Source organism: Pelophylax lessonae (genome assembly GCF_965119305.1).
Source record: "Pelophylax lessonae genome assembly, chromosome: 12".
In the NCBI taxonomy this organism is placed as follows: domain Eukaryota; kingdom Metazoa; phylum Chordata; class Amphibia; order Anura; family Ranidae; genus Pelophylax; species Pelophylax lessonae.
This window is the reverse complement of record NC_138779.1, coordinates 213468941-213489412: the sequence shown is the minus strand read 5'-3', so window position 1 is coordinate 213489412 and position 20472 is coordinate 213468941. Positions and strand designations below refer to the sequence as shown.

Here is a 20472-nt window from a genome sequence, read left to right as displayed (position 1 = left end):
TTAGGCTGATGTTTGGTAGGGAATTGAGGGGCCAGGTCACTGCATCACGTGAGATTCTGGAGACCTAAGACAGAAATACTTGGTCCAAGTATTGTGGATCTTTTACAGACTCCTTTTGCCATCATTCTCCCTGGCATAGATTTAACAAGGTGTTGGGAACATTCCTCAGAGATTTTGCTCCCTTGTGACATGATGGCATCACGCAGTTGCTGCAGATTTGTCGGGTGCACATCCCATTCCACCACTTCCCAAAGGCGCTCTATTGGATGAGATGTGGTGAGTGTGGAGGCCATTGGAGTACAGTGACCTCATTGTCATGTTGAAGAAACCAGTGGTGAGATGATTGGAGCTTTGTGACCTGGTGCATTATCCTGCTGGAAGGAGCCATCAGAAGATGGGGACACTGTAGTCATAAAAGGGATGGACATGGTCAGCAACAATATCCAGGTAGACCGTGGCGCTTAAACCATGCTCAATTGGTACTAAGGGGACCAAAGTGTGCCAAGAAAATCTCCCCCACACCATTACACCACCAGCCTGAACCGTTGATACAAGGCAGGATTGATCCATGCTTTCATGTTGTTTATGCCAAATTCTAAACCCTACTATCTGAATGTCGCAGTTGAAACCCAGACTCATCAGACCAGGCAACGTTTTTCTAATCTTCTATTGTCCAATTTTGGCGATCCTGTGTAAATTGTAGCTTCAGTTTCCTGTTCTTAGCTGACAGGAGTGGCACTCGGTTTGCTCTTCTACTGCTGTAGCCCAAGGTTCGATGTGTTGTGCGTTCAGTGATGGTATTCTGCATACCTTGGTTGTAACGAGTTATTTGAGTTACTGTTACCTTTCTATCATCTCGAAAAACAATCTGCCCATTCTCCTCTGGCATCAACAAGGCATTTTCCTCCACACAACTGCCACTCACTGGATATTTTTTCTTTTTCCCACCATTCTCTGTAAACCCGAGAGATGGTTGTGTGTGAAAATCCCAGGAGATCAGCAGCATTGAGATGTAACAAAGACAAGACATTTTCTTTATTATACACAAAGCTTTAGGAAACTAAAAGCATTTGCAAGGTGCTGCCATGGAGGAGTTAAGATTTAAGCCGATCCATTAAGGGATGTCTTCCTCAAGTTGTGAATTCTCAGCCAGGCAAAACTTCCATTAAAAGGCTGTTGGTTGAGAAGGGCTGCTTGAGCCAGAGGGGCCCTTAGACGCTGCCTCAGCACACAGCTCCTTCCCATTACACACTAGAATATTATTTAGTGCTGAACATCCGCTTTTTTCCACCAACCGTATATAAGTCTGCACACCCTATATATCATTTATATTCAAGGCACAATATTAAAGGTGCTAACACCAAAAATGAAGACTCCATTAAAAGGTCCCAAAATCAACCAATATTTGATTGTTTAAAGCTAGCACACCGCTAGGGCAATAAGGTTTTTAGCTGTACATTTTTACAAAGCTTACAGTACAATACATGATTATGACAGGCCAAGTCAGCAATCCAAGGACATATCTGCACCACCAGGTAGCTAATATGGGCACCATGTATATTACATAGTGACTGGAAAGTTTACAAGTTCCACATCTAGAGAAATAACAAGATGTGCAGATTATAGATTACAGAAATATACCGCCTGAGGTCTTCTACTGAGTGCCTGGGGTCTTCTTCTGAGTGCCTGGGTTTTCTACTGAGTGCCCGGGGTCTTCAATTGAGTGCCCCAGGTCTTCTACTGAAAGCCACAGGTGTTCTACTGAGAGTCTCAGGTCTGCTTTTGAGTTCCTGGGATCTTCTACTGAGTGCCCAGAGTCTTCTACTGAGTGCCTGGGTTTTCATTTGAGTTCCTAGGGTCTTCTACTGAGAGCCACAGGTCTAATGAGTGCCTGGGGTCTTCTACTGCGTGCCTTGAAGCTTCTACTGAGTGCCTGGGTCTTCTGTTGAATGCCTTAGGTCTTCTATTGAGAGATCCAGGTCTTCTTCTGGAAGCCCAGGGTCTTCAACTGAGTATATGGGTCATCCATTGAGTTTCTTGGGTCTTCTACTGAGAGCCACAGGTCTTCTACTGAGTGTCTGGATCTTCTACTGAGTGCTCCAGGTCTTCTACTGAGTGTCAGGGGTCTTCTACTGAGTGCCTTGAAGCTTCTACTGAGTGCCGGGTCTTCTATTGAGTGCCTTAGGTCTTCTATTGAGTGCCTTGAAGCTTCTACTGAGTGCCGGGTCTTCTATTGAGTGCCTTAGGTCTTCTATTGAGTGCCTTGACGCTTCTACTGAGTGCCTGGGTCTTCTGTTGAATGCCTTAGGTCTTCTATTGAGAGATTCAGGTCTTCTTCTGGAAGCCCGGGGTCTTTAACCGAGTATCTGGGTCATCCGTTGAGTTCCTTGGGTCTTCTACTGAGAGCCACAGGTCTTCTACTGAGTGTCTGGATCTTCTACTGAGTGCTCCAGGTCTTCTACTGAGTGTCAGGGGTCTTCTACTGAGTGCCTTGAAGCTTCTACTGAGTGCCGGGTCTTCTATTGAGTGCCTTAGGTCTTCTACTGCGTGCCTTGAAGCTTCTACTGAGTGCCTGGGTCTTCTGTTGAATGCCTTAGGTCTTCTATTGAGAGATCCAGGTCTTCTTCTGGAAGCCCGGGGTCTTTAACTTGAGTATCTGGGTCATCCGTTGAGTTCCTTGGGTCTTCTACTGAGAGCCACAGGTCTTCTACTGAGTGCCCAGGGTCTTCTTCTGAGTGTCTGGATCTTCTACTGAGTGCCCGGGGTCTTCTACTGAGTGTTTGGATCTTCTACTAAGTGTCTGGATCTTCTACTGAGTGCTCCAGGTCTTCTACTGAGTGCCCGGGCCTTCTACTGAGTGCTCCAGGTCGGGTTGAGGTCAGGACTGTCCAGGTTGGTCAAGTTCCTCCACCCCAAACTCGCTCATAGGTATGGGCTCTGTGTTTGAGTCGAATGTAAGTTCGACTAGAACATCAGCTGTTCGTGTGTTCGCAGAGCACACCCACTCATCCATGTCTTTATGGAGCTTGCTTTGTGCACTGGTCCAAATCATTTGGTGGAGGGGGGGATTATGGTGTGGGGTTGTTTTTCAGGGGTTAGGTTTGACCCCTTAGTTCCAGTGAGAGGAACTCTTAAGGCGTCAGCATACCAAGACATTTTGGACAATTTCATGCTCCCAACTTTGTGGGAAGAGTTTGGGGATGGCCCCTTCCTGTTCCAACATGACTGCACACCAATGCACAAAGCCTGAAATTGTCCAAAATGTCTTGGTATGCTGACGCCTTAAGAGTTCCCTTCACTGGAACTAAGGGTCCAAGCCCAACCCCTGAAAAACAACCCCACACAATAACCCACCAAAGGATTTGGACCAGTGCGCATAGCAAGGTCCATCCATATAGACATGGATGAGCGAGTTTGGGGTGGAGGAACTTGACTGAGTCCTGACCTCAACCCGGCAGAACACCTTTGGGATGAATTAGAGCGGAGACTGCGAGCCAGACCTTCTCTCCAACATCAGTGCCTGACCTCACAAATGCGCTTCTGGAAGAATGGTCAAACATTCCCATAGACACTCCTAAACCTTGTGGACAGCCTTCCCAGAAGAGTTGAAGCTGTTATAGCTGCAAGGAGTGGGCCAACTCAATATTGAACCCTACAGACTAAGACTGGGATGCCATTAAAGTTCATGTGCGTGTAACTATATAGTGTATATAGTGGAATATATGATTATAGGTAATAATTTATAATCATGTATGCTGGGTGAAAACTGATATAGGAAATTCATGTGTCGGTTTAGCCCCACTTTAATGCCGGTAGCCCCTGCAATAGTAGACGTTGTAGCCGGTCCCGGTTATCATGCCACTAGATGTTGGCTGTACATGGGCCCCTGGCTTCAGCTCGGTGACGTCCTCCTTGTCCGTAGACTCGAAGCTCTGATCTTGCTGTAAAGCACACGATGACTCCACGCTGTTTAATTATTTAGGATCTGGGGAGGGCGGCAGGATGTAGCTGAGCAGTAAACAATCTATGGAAGGCACCATGAAACGCATGCAAGGCTTGCAGGATTGCGGGTGCCTTATCCACATGATTTTTAATCATTTATCCATGATTTTAAAGGTCCGACATCGGAATATCTGTAATCAGTACATATTGTGAGTTATTTTTTTACAGTTTGTCTAAAATTTGAATTTTTTTTTTTTTTTGTTCTGAATGATGCCTGAACAAAGAGGGCGCCATCCTTCTGGAGAGAAAGGCAGATTAAAGTGGTTGTAAACCTCAGACATGAAATATGAACAAAGCATATCCCTCTATAGTGTGCACTTGTCTCAATCCAGAGCACTAGGTGCCATTTCTCTCTGCTGCCTCCTTCCTCTGCTATCTGCATGAGTCACTTCTTGCATGTTTTCCTGGCATTAAGGTGACAGAAGAGGGAGCTCCAGCACATAGCCTGTGATTGACAGCCTCAGCTCTGTTCCTATGTGCTGTGTGAAGGTGAAACGGGAGGGAGCTCCAGCACACAGCCTGTGATTGACAGCCTCAGCTCTGTTCCTGTGTGCTGTGTGAAGGTGAAACGGGAGGGAGCTCCAGCACACAGCCTGTGATTGACAGCCTCGGCTCTGTTCCTGTGTGCTGTTTAAAGGTGACAGGGGAAGAAGTTCCAGCACACAGCCTGTGAATGACAGCCTCGGCTCTGTTCCTGTGTGCTGTTTAAAGGTGACAGGGGAAGAAGCTCCAGCACACAGCCTGTGATTGACAGCCTCGGCTCTGTTCCTGTGTGCTGTTTAAAGGTGACAGGGGAAGAAGCTCCAGCACACAGCCTGTGAATGACAGCCTCGGCTCTGTTCCTGTGTGCTGTTTAAAGGTGACAGGGGAAGAAGCTCCAGCACACAGCCTGTGATTGACAGCCTCGGCTCTGTTCCTGTGTGCTGTTTAAAGGTGACAGGGGAAGAAGCTCCAGCACACAGCCTGTGATTGACAGCCTCGGCTCTGTTCCTGTATGCTCTGTGAAGATGACAGGGGAAGGAGCTCCAGCACACAGCCTGTGATTGACAGCCTCTGCTCTGTTCCTGTGTGCTGTGTAAAGGTGACAGCAGAGGGATCTCCAGCACACAGCCTGTGATTGACAGCCTCGGCTCTATTCCTGTGTGCTGTGTGAAGATGACAGGGGAAGAAGTTCCAGCACACAGCCTGTGATTGACAGCCTCGGCTCTGTTCCTGTGTGCTGTGTAAAGGTGACAGCAGAGGGATCTCCAGCACACAGCCTGTGATTGACAGCCTCGGCTCTATTCCTGTATGCTCTGTGAAGATGACAGGGGAAGAAGTTCCAGCACACAGCCTGTGAATGACAGCCTCAGCTCTGTTCCTGTGTGCTGTGTTATAAGGGGGTCTCTTCCCTCCAATCAGCTCTCACTGAGCGCTAAAGAGTGTTTCTCTCTGTTGCCTCCTTCCACTGCTATCTGCATGAGTCACTTTTGGAAAGCTATCCTGACACCAAGAGAAAAATTGGGAAAAGGGAGGGAGCTTAAGCACACAGCTTGTGATTGACAGCCTCGGCTCTGTTCCTGTGTGCTGTGTGAAAGAGGGGCGTGTCCCTTCCCTCCAATCAGCTCCCAATGATCTCTTCAGAGTGTGACTTCAGCTCCCCGCCCCTGCTTTCTGAAAGTTCAGACAAGTTGTATAAATTCTGCACTGTAAACGGCTGCAGAGAACACTGCAGATAAACAAGTACAACTTACGTAGGAGGATTTTTTTTTTTTTATCTCTGTGTATCACCTGAGGCCAGTCACTTGTATGTCAGGTTTAACAACCACTTTAACTGTTTCCCGCCTGTGTCACTGTAAAATGATGGATGGGCGGGAACCCTGTTGTTCTGGGAGGACGTCCTCCCAACAATGGGCAGCACCATGGAATGAAAAACATTTTTTTTTTTCTTAATTTTCCAAAAATTGTGACAGAAAAATTTACAACTTCAAAAAAGGTGCCATGCCTCTTACTACATACCTCAGACAAAAAATAAAAAAATAAATAAAATAAAAAAAACCCAGTGGTGATAAAATACCACCAAAAGAAAGCTTTATTTGTATGAATAACAATTTCATTTGGGTACAATGTTGTAGTGACCGTGCAATTGTCATTCAAAGGGTGACGGCACTGAAAGCAGAAAATTGGCCTGAGCAGGAAGGGGGTAAAAGTGCCCGGTATTAACCACTTGCCCACTACCCGCTGCATATACTGTATATACTGCGGCAAGCTGGCTCAGCTACGTGAATCGCCATACCTGTACGGTGAACTGCGGGAGAGCTCCACAGGGCTGGCGGCCGCAATCGCGGATAGAGAACACTGGTCAGTTGTTGTAAACACGGCCAACCGTTCTTCTCCCTGGAATGATCACAGAGCGCCTGTGATCCTATATAGGAACACAGGTCTCTGTGTTCATGTCACAAGTCCCTCTCTCATACAGTTAGAAAACACCCCCTAGGCTCACATTTTATCGTTTGATCGCCCCTGGGTTTACCCCTTCCCTGCCAGTGTTATTATTACAGTAACAGTGCATATTTTTAGCACTGATTACTGTAGTAATGTCACTGGTCCCCTCAAAAGTGTCAAAAATGTCAGTTAGGGGTCCGATCTGTCCGCCGCAATGTCGCAGTCCCGCTAAAAATCGCAGATTGCTGCCATTAATAGTAAAAAAAAAATAAAATAAAAATGAAATAAATCTTTCCCCTAGTTTGGAGACGAGATAACTTTCATGCAAACCAATCAAAATACACTTATTGGGATTTTTTTTTTTACCAAAAATATGTAGCAGAATACAAATTGGTCTAAAATTATTTAAAAAAATTTTTTTTAATTTTTTTTTTTTTTGGGAATGTTTTATAGTAGAAAGTGAAAAATATATACAGTATATGTTTTTTTTTTTTTTTTTCAGAATTGTCACAATTTTTCTTTATAGCGCAAAAAATAAAAATCACACAAGTGATCAAATACCACCAAAAGAAAGCTCTACTTGTGGGGGGGGGAAGTACATCATTTTTTTTTTTTTTTTTTTTTTTAGCAAAGATATGTAGCAGAAAACAAATTGGCCTAAAATGTTAAAAAGTTTTGATTTTTAATTTTTTTTTGGGGAATGTTATATAGCAGAATGTGAAAAATATTGATTTTTTTTTCAGAATTGTCGCTCTTTTTTTGTTTATAGCGCAAAAAATAAAAATCGCACAGGTGATCAAATACCACCAAAAGAAAGCTCTATTTGTGGGGGGAAAAATACATCCGTTTTATTCTGGTACAGCATCGCACGACCGCGCAATTGTCCGTTAAATTAACGCAGTGCCGAATCGCAAAAAATGGCCTGGTCATTAAGGGGGGAAATCCTTCTGGTCCAGAAGTGATTAAAGTGGGTAAGGCATTGTCGGGGGGGGGGGGGGGGGTGTACTGTGATCTCTGTGGGAGGTAATAAATATCCAGAAGTGTTACACTGATACATTATTTAGTTGCACTTACTAAAAAAAAAAAATATATATATATATATATATACAGTAATCCCCCGCTCCATCGCGGTTCAGTTTTTGCGGTCCCGTTATATTGCGTTTTTTTTTTTTTTGTAATGTTATTTTACTATATAAATCATTAAAAATGAAATATTTTTGTGTTTTCCATAGCTCTTGCTATGTCTCTCAGTATCTTTTATGTGTTTAAATGAGTTTCTATTGTTTTAAAGGTGTGTTTAAAGACCTTAAAATGCTTTTACACGTACAGTGACAGTAAAATAAACATGCCTACAATGCATTTTAATAGGGTTTTTCTATTTCGCGGATTTTCACTTTTCGCGGCTGGGTCCGGAACGTAACCCCCGCAATGGAGGGGGGTTTACTGTGTATATATATATATATATATATATATATATATATATATATATATCTGATGACAGGTCCACTTTAACTGTGATACCGGGTATAATATAGAAACTGCGTGTGATTCGCTGTTGTGGACCTGTACTTGAATGCTATTTGTAACCCCTCCCTTTCTGTCTCTTGTCCTCTAGCGCCCCCCTGCTGGTCAGGCTGTGTAGAGGTAGAATCGGAAACAGAAGCCGTGGTAGGCCATGAATTTAAGATCCGGTGCATCTCCTGTAAGAAGAGGGGGGAGACGTCCGCCAAAACCTTCACCGAGTGGTTCTTCAAAGGGAAGGACATGGAAGCTTTTGACCAGGTGAGCTCATGCCGGTAACGGAATAACATCTATTTTTTTTTTTTTTTTATAACAACATAAACCTCTTGCTGACCACGTAAGGCGTGGTGGGGGGTTGGCAGAACTGGCTTCTGATCATGTGAAGATCGTGACAGCCAATCATAGTGGTCATGTGATTGGGAAGCCCAAACTCCACCCCCCCCCCCCCCCTTTAAGATACTGTGGGTGAACAGGAAGGGGTTAAAGTATATGCTTGGGAAAAATGTAAAAAATATTTAAAAAATATATAAAAAAAAAAAAAAAATAAGAAAAACAGTCCAATTATTTAATGAGTTTTTGCCTAATGTTTTTTTTTTTTTTTTTTTAAATGTGAAAAATAGGTTTAAAAAATGTTTTAAAAAAAATCCGTTTAACTATTTACTAAGGAATGAAAGTATATGCCTAGGTATTTTTTTAAAAAAGTATATGCCTAGGAATTTTTTAAAAAAATATTTCTAAAATATATTTAAAAAAAAAAAGGCAGTTTATGTTTATGATTAGGAAGTCCATCCTTGACACCCCCTGCCTTAAGATCCTGTGTGCAGGCAGGAAGGGTATAAAGTATAAGTCTGGAAAAACATTTTTTTAAATATTAAAAAAAAAATTCATTATTTATTAAGGGGTTTAAGGAAATGTTTGGGAAAAATGTATTAAAATATTTTTAAAATATATTATTAAAAAAAAAAAAAGCAGTTTATGTCCATGATTAGGAAGTCCATCTTCCACCACCAAACCCCCCTACCCCCCATCCCCCCCCCCCACACCCATCACCTGCCTTTAGACTCTTTGGGTGAGCAGGAAGGGGCTAAGTATATGCATAGCTAATTCTTTTTTAAATATTTACAAAATATATATATATATATATATATATATATATATATATATATATATATATATATATATATATATATATATATATATATATATAAAGGCAGTTTATGTCACGTGATTAGGAAGTCCATCCTTGACACCCCCCTGCCTTAAGATCCTGTGTGCAGGCAGGAAGGGTATAAAGTATAAGTCTGGAAAAACTTTTTTTTTAATATTAAAAAAAAAAAAGAAAATTCTTTTTTTATTAAGGTGTTTAAGGAAATGTTTGGGAAAAATGTATTAAAATATATTATTAAAAAAAAAAAAGCAGTTTATGACACGTGATTGGGAAGTCCATTCTTTACACCCCCTTGACTTAAGATCCTGTGTAAAGTATACGTCTGGAAAAACATTTTTTTAAGTATTAAAAAAAAAAAAAAAAGTTTAATTATTTATTAAGGAAATGCTTGGGGAATATAGTATTAAAATATTTTTTAAATATATTTAAAAAAAAAAAGCAGTTTATGTCACATTATTGGGAAGTCCATCTTCCACCACCAAACCCCCCTACCCCCTCCCCCCTCCACCCACCACCTGCCTTAAGACTCTTTGGGTGAGCAGGAAGGGGGTAAGTATATGCAGAGCAAATTCTTATTTTTTTTATTGCATATTGTGGGAATCTCAGGGCTGCTGTTAGAAATCACGGGCCCTGTGCAGCCCACCCCCCCCCCTCCCCGTGTGCCCCCTTTTCACTGTGCCATCCCTCCCCCCCCCCTCAAAATCAGGGACAGTCCTTCGAAATCAGGGACAGTCCCCCGAAATCAGAGGCAGTCCCCCGAAATCAGAGACCATCCCCAGAAATCAGTGACAGTCCCTCTAAATCAGGGACAGTCCTTCGAAATCAAGGACAGTCCCCCGAAATCAGAGACAGTCCCCTGAAATCAGAGACAGTCCCCTGAAATCAGACACAGTCCCCTGAAATCAGAGACCGTCCCCAGAAATCAGTGACAGTCCCTCTAAATCAGGGACAGTCCTTCAAAATCAAGGACAGTCCCCCGAAATCAGAGACAGTCCCCTGAAATCAGAGACAGTCCCCTGAAATCAGAGACCGTCCCCAGAAATCAGGGACAGTCCCTCTAAATCAGGGACAGTCCTTCGAAATCAGGGATAGTCCTTCGAAATCAGGAACAGTCCCCCGAAATCAGAGACAGTCCCCTGAAATCAGGGACCGTCCCCAGAAATCAGGCACAGTCCCCCGAAATCAGAGACCGTCCCCAGAAATCAGGGACAGTCCCCCGAAATCAGAGACAGTCCCCAGAAATCAGGGACATTCCCCTGAAATCAGGGACCGTCCCCAGAAATCAGGCACAGTCCCCCGAAATCAGAGACCGTCCCCAGAAATCAGGGACAGTCCCCCGAAATCAGAGACAGTCCCCAGAAATCAGGGACATTCCCCTGAAATCAGAGACCGTCCCCAGAAATCAGGGACAGTCCCTCTAAATCAGGGACAGTCTCCTGAAATCAGGCACAGTCCCCCGAAATCAGAGACCGTCCCCAGAAATCAGGGACAGTCCCCCGAAATCAGAGACAGTCCCCAGAAATCAGGGACATTCCCCTGAAATCAGAGACCGTCCCCAGAAATCAGGGACAGTCCCTCTAAATCAGGGACAGTCTCCTGAAATCAGGGACAGTCCTTCGAAATCAGGGACAGTCCTTCGAAATCAGGGACAGTCCCTCCAAATTGGGGACAGTTGGGAGCTATGGAGAAGCAGTTGCAGGAAAGATGCCCTGTGTCTGTGTCTGCGTCTCTCCCAACAGCAGCTGAAAGGGAGAAACAGGAGAGGGAAAACTGGCTTTCAGCTGCTGCAGAGAGCAGCACAGGGCTTTCTTCTGTAATTGCCCGACCACACAGATTTCCCCTCCGGTTGCCCCCCCCCCCCCCCGGTGTGCCCGGGCCCCCTACAGGAGGAATGGTTCCCCCCCTCCCCATCATGGTGAAGCTCACAGTGTGCGGTGAAATCAGAAGAAGCCATTTCAGTACCAGAGAGGAGCGGGTAGAACTGTGCAGGACGGAAGGGAAGGCCGGAGTTCCCCTTTAAGGAAGGGTCTGGGGATTATCCATGCAGAGATGAGAAGCTCCGACACTTCTCTTCTCCATAGCCGACAGCCGTACAGAACTTCAAAGGTATTCTGTCAGCTGCGCGCTCCTCGCAAACCCTGACAGATTATCGCACGCGCGTGAGACGCATAAATATTCCAACACTTGTTTTATTATTTGATAAATCTATTAATAACGCTCGCTGCTATGGAGGGGGAGGGGGCCATCACCGCCGAGAAATTCCCAGAAAATTTGGCCCTTTTATTGGCAAATCTGCATTGCCAAAGAGCATAGAGAGAGATTTCCCCTCACTTCCTGTCCCAGTGACACCAGGATAATAAATAAGAAGGTATGGGTGTCACCGGGGCAGGAAGAATGAGAAGGTATGGGTGTCACCGGGGCAGGAAGAATGAGAAGGTATGGATATCACCGGGGCAGGAAGAATGAGAAGGTATGGATATCACCGGGGCAGGAAGAATGAGAAGGTATGGGTGTCACCGGGGCAGGAAGAATGAGAAGGTATGGGTGTCACCAGAGCAGGAAGAATGAGAAGGTATGGGTGTCACCGGAGCAGGAAGAATGAGAAGGTATGGGTGTCACCGGGGCAGGAAGAATGAGAAGGTATGGGTGTCACCGGGGAAGGAAGAATGAGAAGGTATGGGTGTCACCGGAGCAGGAAGAATGAGAAGGTATGGGTGTCACCGGGGCAGGAAGAATGAGAAGGTATGGGTGTCACGGGGCAGGAAGAATGAGAAGGTATGGGTGTCACCGGAGCAGGAAGAATGAGAAGGTATGGGTGTCACGGGGCAGGAAGAATGAGAAGGTATGGGTGTCATCGGAGCAGGGAGAATGAGAAGGTATGGGTGTCACCGGAGCAGGAAGAATGAGAAGGTATGGGTGTCACCGGGGCAGGAAGAATGAGAAGGTATGGGTGTCACCTGAGCAGGAAGAATGAGAAGGTATGAGTGTCACCGGAGCAGGAAGAATGAGAAGGTATGGGTGTCACCGGAGCAGGAAGAATGAGAAGGTATGAGTGTCACCGGAGCAGGAAGAATGAGAAGGTATGGGTGTCATCGGAGCAGGAAGAATGAGAAGGTATGAGTGTCACCGGAGCAGGAAGAATGAGAAGGTATGGGTGTCACCGGGGCAGGAAGAATGAGAAGGTATGGGTGTCACTGGGGCAGGAAGAATGAGAAGGTATGGGTGTCACTGGGGCAGGAAGAATGAGAAGGTATGGGTGTCACCGGGGCAGGAAGAATGAGAAGGTATGGGTGTCACCGGGGCAGGAAGAATGAGAAGATATGGGTGTCACTGGGGCAGGAAGAATGAGAAGGTATGGGTGTCACCGGAGCAGGAAGAATGAGAAGGTATGGGTGTCACCGGAGCAGGAAGAATGAGAAGGTATGGGTGTCACCGGAGCAGGAAGAATGAGAAGGTATGGGTGTCACCGGGGCAGGAAGAATGAGAAGGTATGGGTGTCACCGGGGAAGGAAGAATGAGAAGGTATGGGTGTCACCGGAGCAGGAAGAATGAGAAGGTATGGGTGTCACCGGGGCAGGAAGAATGAGAAGGTATGGGTGTCACGGGGCAGGAAGAATGAGAAGGTATGGGTGTCACCGGAGCAGGAAGAATGAGAAGGTATGGGTGTCACCGGGGCAGGAAGAATGAGAAGGTATGGGTGTCACGGGGCAGGAAGAATGAGAAGGTATGGGTGTCATCGGAGCAGGGAGAATGAGAAGGTATGGGTGTCACCGGAGCAGGAAGAATGAGAAGGTATGGGTGTCACCGGGGCAGGAAGAATGAGAAGGTATGGGTGTCACCTGAGCAGGAAGAATGAGAAGGTATGAGTGTCACCGGAGCAGGAAGAATGAGAAGGTATGGGTGTCACCGGAGCAGGAAGAATGAGAAGGTATGAGTGTCACCGGAGCAGGAAGAATGAGAAGGTATGGGTGTCATCGGAGCAGGAAGAATGAGAAGGTATGAGTGTCACCGGAGCAGGAAGAATGAGAAGGTATGGGTGTCACCGGGGCAGGAAGAATGAGAAGGTATGGGTGTCACTGGGGCAGGAAGAATGAGAAGGTATGGGTGTCACTGGGGCAGGAAGAATGAGAAGGTATGGGTGTCACCGGGGCAGGAAGAATGAGAAGGTATGGGTGTCACCGGGGCAGGAAGAATGAGAAGATATGGGTGTCACTGGGGCAGGAAGAATGAGAAGGTATGGGTGTCACCGGAGCAGGAAGAATGAGAAGGTATGGGTGTCACCGGAGCAGGAAGAATGAGAAGGTATGGGTGACACCAGGGCAGGAAGAATGAGAAGGTATGGGTGTCACCGGGGCAGGAAGAATGAGAAGGTATGGGTGTCACCGGGGCAGGAAGAATGAGAAGGTATGGGTGACACCGGGGCAGGAAGAATAAGAAGGTATGGGTGTCACCGGAGCAGGAAGAATGAGAAGGTATGGGTATCACCGGGGCAGGAAGAATGAGAAGGTATGGGTGTCACCGGGGCAGGAATAATGAGAAGGTATGGATATCACCGGGGCAGGAAGAATGAGAAGTTATGGGTGACACTGGGGCAGGAAGAATGAGAAGGTATGGGTGTCACCGGGGCAGGAAGAATGAGAAGGTATGGGTGTCACCGGGGCAGGAAGAATGAGAAGGTATGGGTGTCACCGGGGCAGGAAGAATGAGAAGGTATGGGTGTCACTGGGGCAGGAAGAATGAGAAGGTATGGGTGTCACCGGGGCAGGAAGAATGAGAAGGTATGGGTGTCACCGGGGCAGGAAGAATGAGAAGGTATGGGTGTCACCGGGGCAGGAAGAATGAGAAGGTATGGGTGTCACCGGGGCAGGAAGAATGAGAAGGTATGGGTGTCACTGGGGCAGGAAGAATGAGAAGGTATGGGTGTCACCGGGGCAGGAAGAATGAGAAGGTATGGGTGTCACCGGGGCAGGAAGAATGAGAAGGTATGGGTATCACCGGGGCAGGAAGAATGAGAAGGTATGGGTATCACCGGGGCAGGAAGAATGAGAAGTTATGGGTGTCACCGGAGCAGGAAGAATGAGAAGGTATGGGTGTCACCGGGGCAGGAAGAATGAGAAGGTATGGGTGTCACCGGAGCAGGAAGAATGAGAAAGTATGGGTGTCACCAAAATACCTTGCTCTGATTTAAAAAAAAAAAAAAAACACAGTTTATTCCCTATCAGAGAGATATCCCATCACTTCCTGTCCCAGTGACACCAGAATAGGAAATAGGAACACAGGTACCCACTTCCTGTTCTGCCTGCACCCATCACCTGGACAGGAAGTGAGGATATTCTCCCATAGTTTCTTTTATGTCCCACCCTTTTCAACCGGATAGAAAGAGGAGAGATCCTCTCCTGTTCTGTTTGGTGCCCTTTCTGGTTCTGGTGTCACCTGGACAAAAAGAGAGGAGATCGTTCCTCACTTCCTGTTCAGTCATAAATAGACTCTACCACACCCAAGATGGCCACCAGAGTCCCATGGGCAGCCACTATCTATTTGGATCGCTGCCCCAGTGACTCGGGAAATCATAGAGGAATCCTTTTCCCCCATGCCTTCCTCTCCCTCTACATTGCCATTGTGCTTGAGCGCCACCTGCAGTGGAGCCAGCAAACAGCAACTGCCTACACACCTGTGACCTGGATGGAAAATGGGGAGATTTTCCTTAATTTCCTGTTCAGTCTGACACCTATCAGTTGGATAGAAAGCAGGGACTGGAGAGTTTTTCCTTCACTTCCTGTTCTGTCTGACATCCATCACCTGGATAGAAGATGGGGAGATTTTCCTTCACTTCCTGTTCTGTCTGTCACCTGTCACCTGGACAGGAAGTGAGGATATTCTCCTATATTTTCTTTAATGGCCCACACTTTTCACCTGGATAGAAAGAGGTGAGATTTTCCTTCACTTCCTGTTCTGTCTGTCACCGGTCACTTGGACAGAAAGTGGGGAGATTTTCCATTTCTTCCTGTTCTATCTGACATTCTTCACCTTGATAGAAAGTGGGGCGATTTTCCCTTACTTCCTGCTCTGTCTGGCACGTCACCTGGATAGAAACGGGGGGGGGGGGGGGTTTCTCTCATTTCCTGTTCTGTCTGATACCTGTCACTTGGACAGAAAGTGGGGAGATTAGCCCTTACTTCCTGTTTTGTCTAACACCTTCACCTGGATAAAAAATGGGGGGAGAATTTTCTTTACTTCCTGTTCTGACACCTGGTTAGAAAGTGGGGATGTTTTCTCTCATTTCCTCTTCTGACACATCACCTGGTTAGAAAGAAGGGAGATTTCTCCTCACTTCCTGTTCTGACACCTGCCATCTGGTTATAAAGTGGGGATATTTTCTCTCATTCCTCTTCTGACACATCACCTGGACAGAAAGTGGAAAGATTTCTCCTCACTTCCTGTTCTGACACCTGTCACATGGCTAGAAAGAGGGGAGATTTCTCCTCACTTCCTGTTCTGTTGGACAATCCTGAATGGACAGACCACTATGAGTTCAGAGTGTTCCCTCGGGGGCAGGGTGTAATGAATGTCTTGTCTTCTCATGGGGCAGATCCTCCTCTACCAATGGCCGAGACAGCACATCCTGGATCGGCGCTTCGAGGGCCGGCTAAAATGGAACGGGAGCGCCCACTCGGAAGACTTGCAGGACATGTCCATCGTCATCACCAACGTCACCCATGAACACCAGGGGGAGTACATGTGCCGAGTCAACCGCACGCTGACCTTCCAGAGTCACGACTACAACACCAACGTCACCAAATTCATCCAGGTGGTGGTGGTGGACAAAGGTGAGCCAGTGGGGGGGGGGGGGGGGGGCGGGGGATCAACGATTGGAGAGGACATTATGGAGGGGGGATTAATTCTTGGAGAGGACAATATGGGGGGGGGAATCAATTCTTGGAGAGGACATTATGGGGGGGGGCAATTTTTGGAGAGGACATTATGAATGGGGAATCAATTCTTGGAGAGGACAATATGGGGGGTAATCAATTCTTGGAGAGGACATTATGGGGGGGGGGATCAATTCTTGGAGAAGACATTATGGGGGGGGGAATCAATTCTTGGAGAGGACATTATGTGGGGGGGGGGATCAATTCTTGGAGAGGACATTATGGGGGGGGGATCAATTTTTGGAGAGGACATTATGGGGGGGATCAATTTTTGGAGAGGACATTATGAGGGGGGAATCAATTCTTGGAGAGGACATTATGGGGTGGGGGATCAATTCTTGGAGAGAGCATTATGGTGGGGATCAATTTTTGGAGAGGACATTATGGGGGGGGGGATCAATTCTTGGAGAGGACATTATGGGGGGATCAATTCTTGGAGAGGACATTATGGGGGGGATCAATTCTTGGAGAGGACATTATGGGGGGGGGATCAATTCTTGGAGAGGACATTATGGGATGGATCAATTCTTGGAGAGGACATTATGGGGGGGGGGATCAATTCTTGGAGAGGACATTATGGGAGGGATCAATTCTTGGAGAGGACATTATGGGGGGGGATCAATTCTTGGAGAGGACATTATGGGAGGGATCAATTCTTGGAGAGGACATTATGTGGGGGGGGGGGGTCAATTCTTGGAGAGGACATTATGGGGGGATCAATTCTTGGAGAGGACATTATGTGGGGGGGATCAATTCTTGGAGAGGACATTATGGGAGGGATCAATTTTTTTTAATTCATTAACCACTTCTGGACAGGAAGGATTTGCCCCCTTAATGACCAGGCCGTTTTTTGCGATTTAGCACTGCATTCCTTTAATGGACAATTGCGTGGTCGTGTGGCGCTGTACCCAAATAAACTTTACGTCCCCACAAACAGAGCTTTCTTTTGGTGGTATTTGATCACCTGTGCGATTTTTATTTTTTGCGCTATAAAAAAAAGAAGAGCGACAATTTTGAAAAAAAAAAAACATTCCCGAAAAAAAATGTAAAAATCAAAATTTTTTAACATTTTAGGCCAAATAAAAAAATCGCAATAAGCCTATTTTTTGATCGGTTTGTGCAAAAGTTATCGCGTCTACTAACTACAGGAAAGATTTATGTCATTTTTATTGTTTTTCTTTTACTAGTAATGGCGGCGATCTGTGTTTTTTTGCGGGACTGCGACATTGCGGCGGACAGATCGGACCCCTAACTGACATTTTTGACACTTTTGGGGGGGACCAGTGACATTACTACAGTAATCAGTGCTAAAAATATGCACTGTTACTGTAATAATGACACTGGCAGGGAAGGGGTTAACATTGTGGGTGATCAAGGGGTTTAATGTGAGCCTAGGGGAGTGATTCTAACTGTATGGGGGCGTGGCTTGTGGAATGACCATAGAGACCTGCGTTCCTATATAGAAGGATCCCAGGCGTTCTGTGATCATTCCAGAGAGAGGAACATTCGGCTGTGTTTACAACAGCCGACCATCCTTCTCTCTCAGCGGGGAACGATCGCGGGTGTCGGGTGGCAATCGGAGCCGCCTGCCCCGTCCATCCAAGTACCCGCTGCCGAGTGGAGACGGGAGCGCAGTGGTGGCGGCGCACGCACGCCCCCTAGCTGCAGGCGCGCGACCGACTTATACCTACGTCAGTTCGCGGAGGAGGGGCTGCCTGCCGCAGTTATAACTGCGGCGGGCGGTCCTTAAGTGGTTAAAGTGTATTTTTTTCCCAAAAAAAATTGCATTTGAAAAAAACGTTTCGCAAATACCGTGCGACATGAAAAAAAAAATTGCAAAGATCGCTATTTTATTCTCAAGGGTCTCTGCTTAAAATAAATAAATAAATAAATAAATAAATAAATAAAAAAATATATATAAATAAATAAATTAAAAAAAATATATGCTTAAACAAAAAAAATATGCAATGAGTGCTTTTTTATTCTCTAGGGTCTCTGCTTAAAAAAAATAAAAAAATAAATAAATAAATAAATAAATAAAAAATATATATAAATAAATAAATTAAAAAAAATATATGCTTAAACAAAAAATATGCAATGAGTGCTTTTTTATTCTCTAGGGTCTCTGCTTAAAAAATAAATAAATAAATAAATAAATAAATAAAATATATAAATAAATAAATTAAAAAAAATATATGCTTAAACAAAAAATATGCAATGAGTGCTTTTTTATTCTCTAGGGTCTCTGCTTAAAAAAAAAAAAATAAATAAATAAAATATATAAATAAATAAATTAAAAAAAAATATTTGCTTAAACAAAAAATATGCAATGAGTGCTTTTTTATTCTCTAGGGTCTCTGCTTAAAAAAAAAAAAAAAAAATATATATATATATATATATATATATATATATATATATATATATATATATATATATAATGTTTGGGGTTTCTAAATAATATTGATTTTTACTTGAAGACAAAGAATGTCTGAAAAAAGGCGGTCAGTGATAGAGATCTGAAAAGGAGATTGTACAATCAGATTGTCACGTGTGTGCTGGATCAAAAAAAATCTCTGAAGCGCGTCTATTTTTTTTTTCCCCCCCACCCAGCCAACAGAGACACGGCTTCCATCGTGTCGGAGATCATGATGTACGTCCTCATCGTGGTGCTGACAATATGGCTCGTGGTGGAAATGATATATTGTTACCGCAAGATTGCCGCAGCCGGGGAGGAGACGGTATTGGAAAATGCGTGAGTATACCCTAAATAAATAAATAAATAAATAAATAAAGGGTAAAGGAAAGCTGGACTCCAGGCAAGGGGAAATACAGCTGCTTGCATTTCCATTCATCCAGTTCTGAGATTTGCACAGCTCTGCCACACAGCACAGCAATTGTTAGCGGAGCAGTGGACCTGATTTCCCTCGGCATACAGGCCTTGCCCCTCCTCCAGCCTTTGACCAGACAGTGAAAAAAAGTAGAGATGAGCTCATTGTCACTCTGCTCTCCCCTCCTATCAGCATGTCCCTTGCTAGCACTGCAGCACAACTGGCTGTCTCCTTGTGTTGCTTCCCCCTCTCCCAGTCTGAGCTCTGCTGTACAGGGACTGCAGGAGGCTGACACCAGGGGCTTACACTGATTGCATTATAAAAAAAAAAAAAAATGCATTTTTATTTGTTTTATCTGTCTGGAATTCGGCTTTAAAAAAAAATGCGCATGCTGAGATTGCCGACCTCCTTCTTTACCGTAATCGATTGTTGCAGCAAGGGACAGCCAGGCGACTGGCATTTATAGGAGTTCAGTAAAGGCATTCTGTATACGGTAATTCTTTGCTTTCCTATAGAGGAGCCTTTAGGGAAATCGTTTTTTTTTTTAAAAAACAGACCTGAACTTATTATTCTGTATATATTTAATTGTATATTTTTCACTCATCTATCCGGCGTTGTGTATTTATGGCTTCAGATTCAGAATGGTTCAACACACAATTATATATATACTGTATATACAGCAAAGTCCTCTGTAGGGTACCTGCTATCAGTTTGTATCTGGTGCCATCTAGTGGATAAAAAGCAATATTGCAGTGTAAAGCCTTTGCCTGCAATACATTTGTGTACAGATTTCATCTTGTGCTGACAGGACAGTTGTATGTCTTCATTTAGATAAATTGTCACATTTTTTATGTTTTTTAATTTATTGTAATTTATTTTTTTGAGCAGATCAGACTACTTAGCAATAACATCGGAGACTAAAGACAACTGTCTGGGGGTGCAAGCACAGGAATAGCTGAACCACAAAGACTCAGGGCATCCCGGTAAGGGCTGTAAGTGTTGAAGTCACTAAGCCAGAGGCTCCGTCCCTCTGTCTGGTCTTCCCTCCTTCCTTCCTTCCTTTCTTCCTTTTAGCCCCCCCCCCTTCATTCCTTCTATTCTTCCTTCTCCTTCTTTCCTTTTCCTTCACTTCTCTCTCTCTTTTCTTTTCTCTTTCTTTCCTTCTCTCTCGCTCTCTCTCTCTCTCTCTATTTCCTTCTCTCTCCCTCTCTCTCTCATTTCCTTTCCTTCCTTTTCTTTTCCTTTCTTTCTCGCTCTCTCTTTTCCTTTGCTCCCCCTCTCGCTCTCTTCCCTTCCTTTCTTTTCTTTTCCTTTCCTTCTGTCTCTCTTTTCCATCTCTCTCTCTCATTTCCTTTCCTTCCTTTTCCTTTCCATTCCTTCTCTCTCTTTTCCTTTATTTCTCTCTCTCTCTCTCTCTCTCGTTTCCTTTCCTTTCCTCTTTCCTTCTTGCTCTTTTCCTTCTCCGTCTCTCTCTCTCTCTCTCTTTTCCTTTCCTTTTCTCTCTCTTGTTTCCTTTCCTTCCTTTTCCTTTCCTTCTTGCTATTTTCTCTCTCTCTCTCTCTTCCTTTCTCTCTCTCTTTCCTTTACCTCTCTCTCTCTC

The 20472-nt window shown here is 45.0% G+C and overlaps 1 protein-coding gene across 2 annotated transcripts in view; it reads left to right on the top strand.

Annotated features, from left to right (window-relative positions):
* The window catches only part of SCN1B (sodium voltage-gated channel beta subunit 1), a 43203-nt gene that overhangs the window by 20803 nt on the left and 1928 nt on the right, over positions 1-20472 (top strand). The window contains exons 2-5 of one of the 2 annotated variants that reach the window (XM_082273622.1): positions 8042-8208; positions 15705-15942; positions 18655-18796; positions 19761-19855. In XM_082273622.1, coding sequence (XP_082129748.1) covers positions 8042-8208; positions 15705-15942; positions 18655-18796; positions 19761-19827 — 614 coding nt within the window. In that variant the 3' untranslated portion in view covers positions 19828-19855. Of the gene's footprint in view, positions 1-8041; positions 8209-15704; positions 15943-18654; positions 18797-19760; positions 19865-20472 lie in introns of both variants that reach the window. The other variant, XM_082273623.1, reaches the window with a different exon arrangement.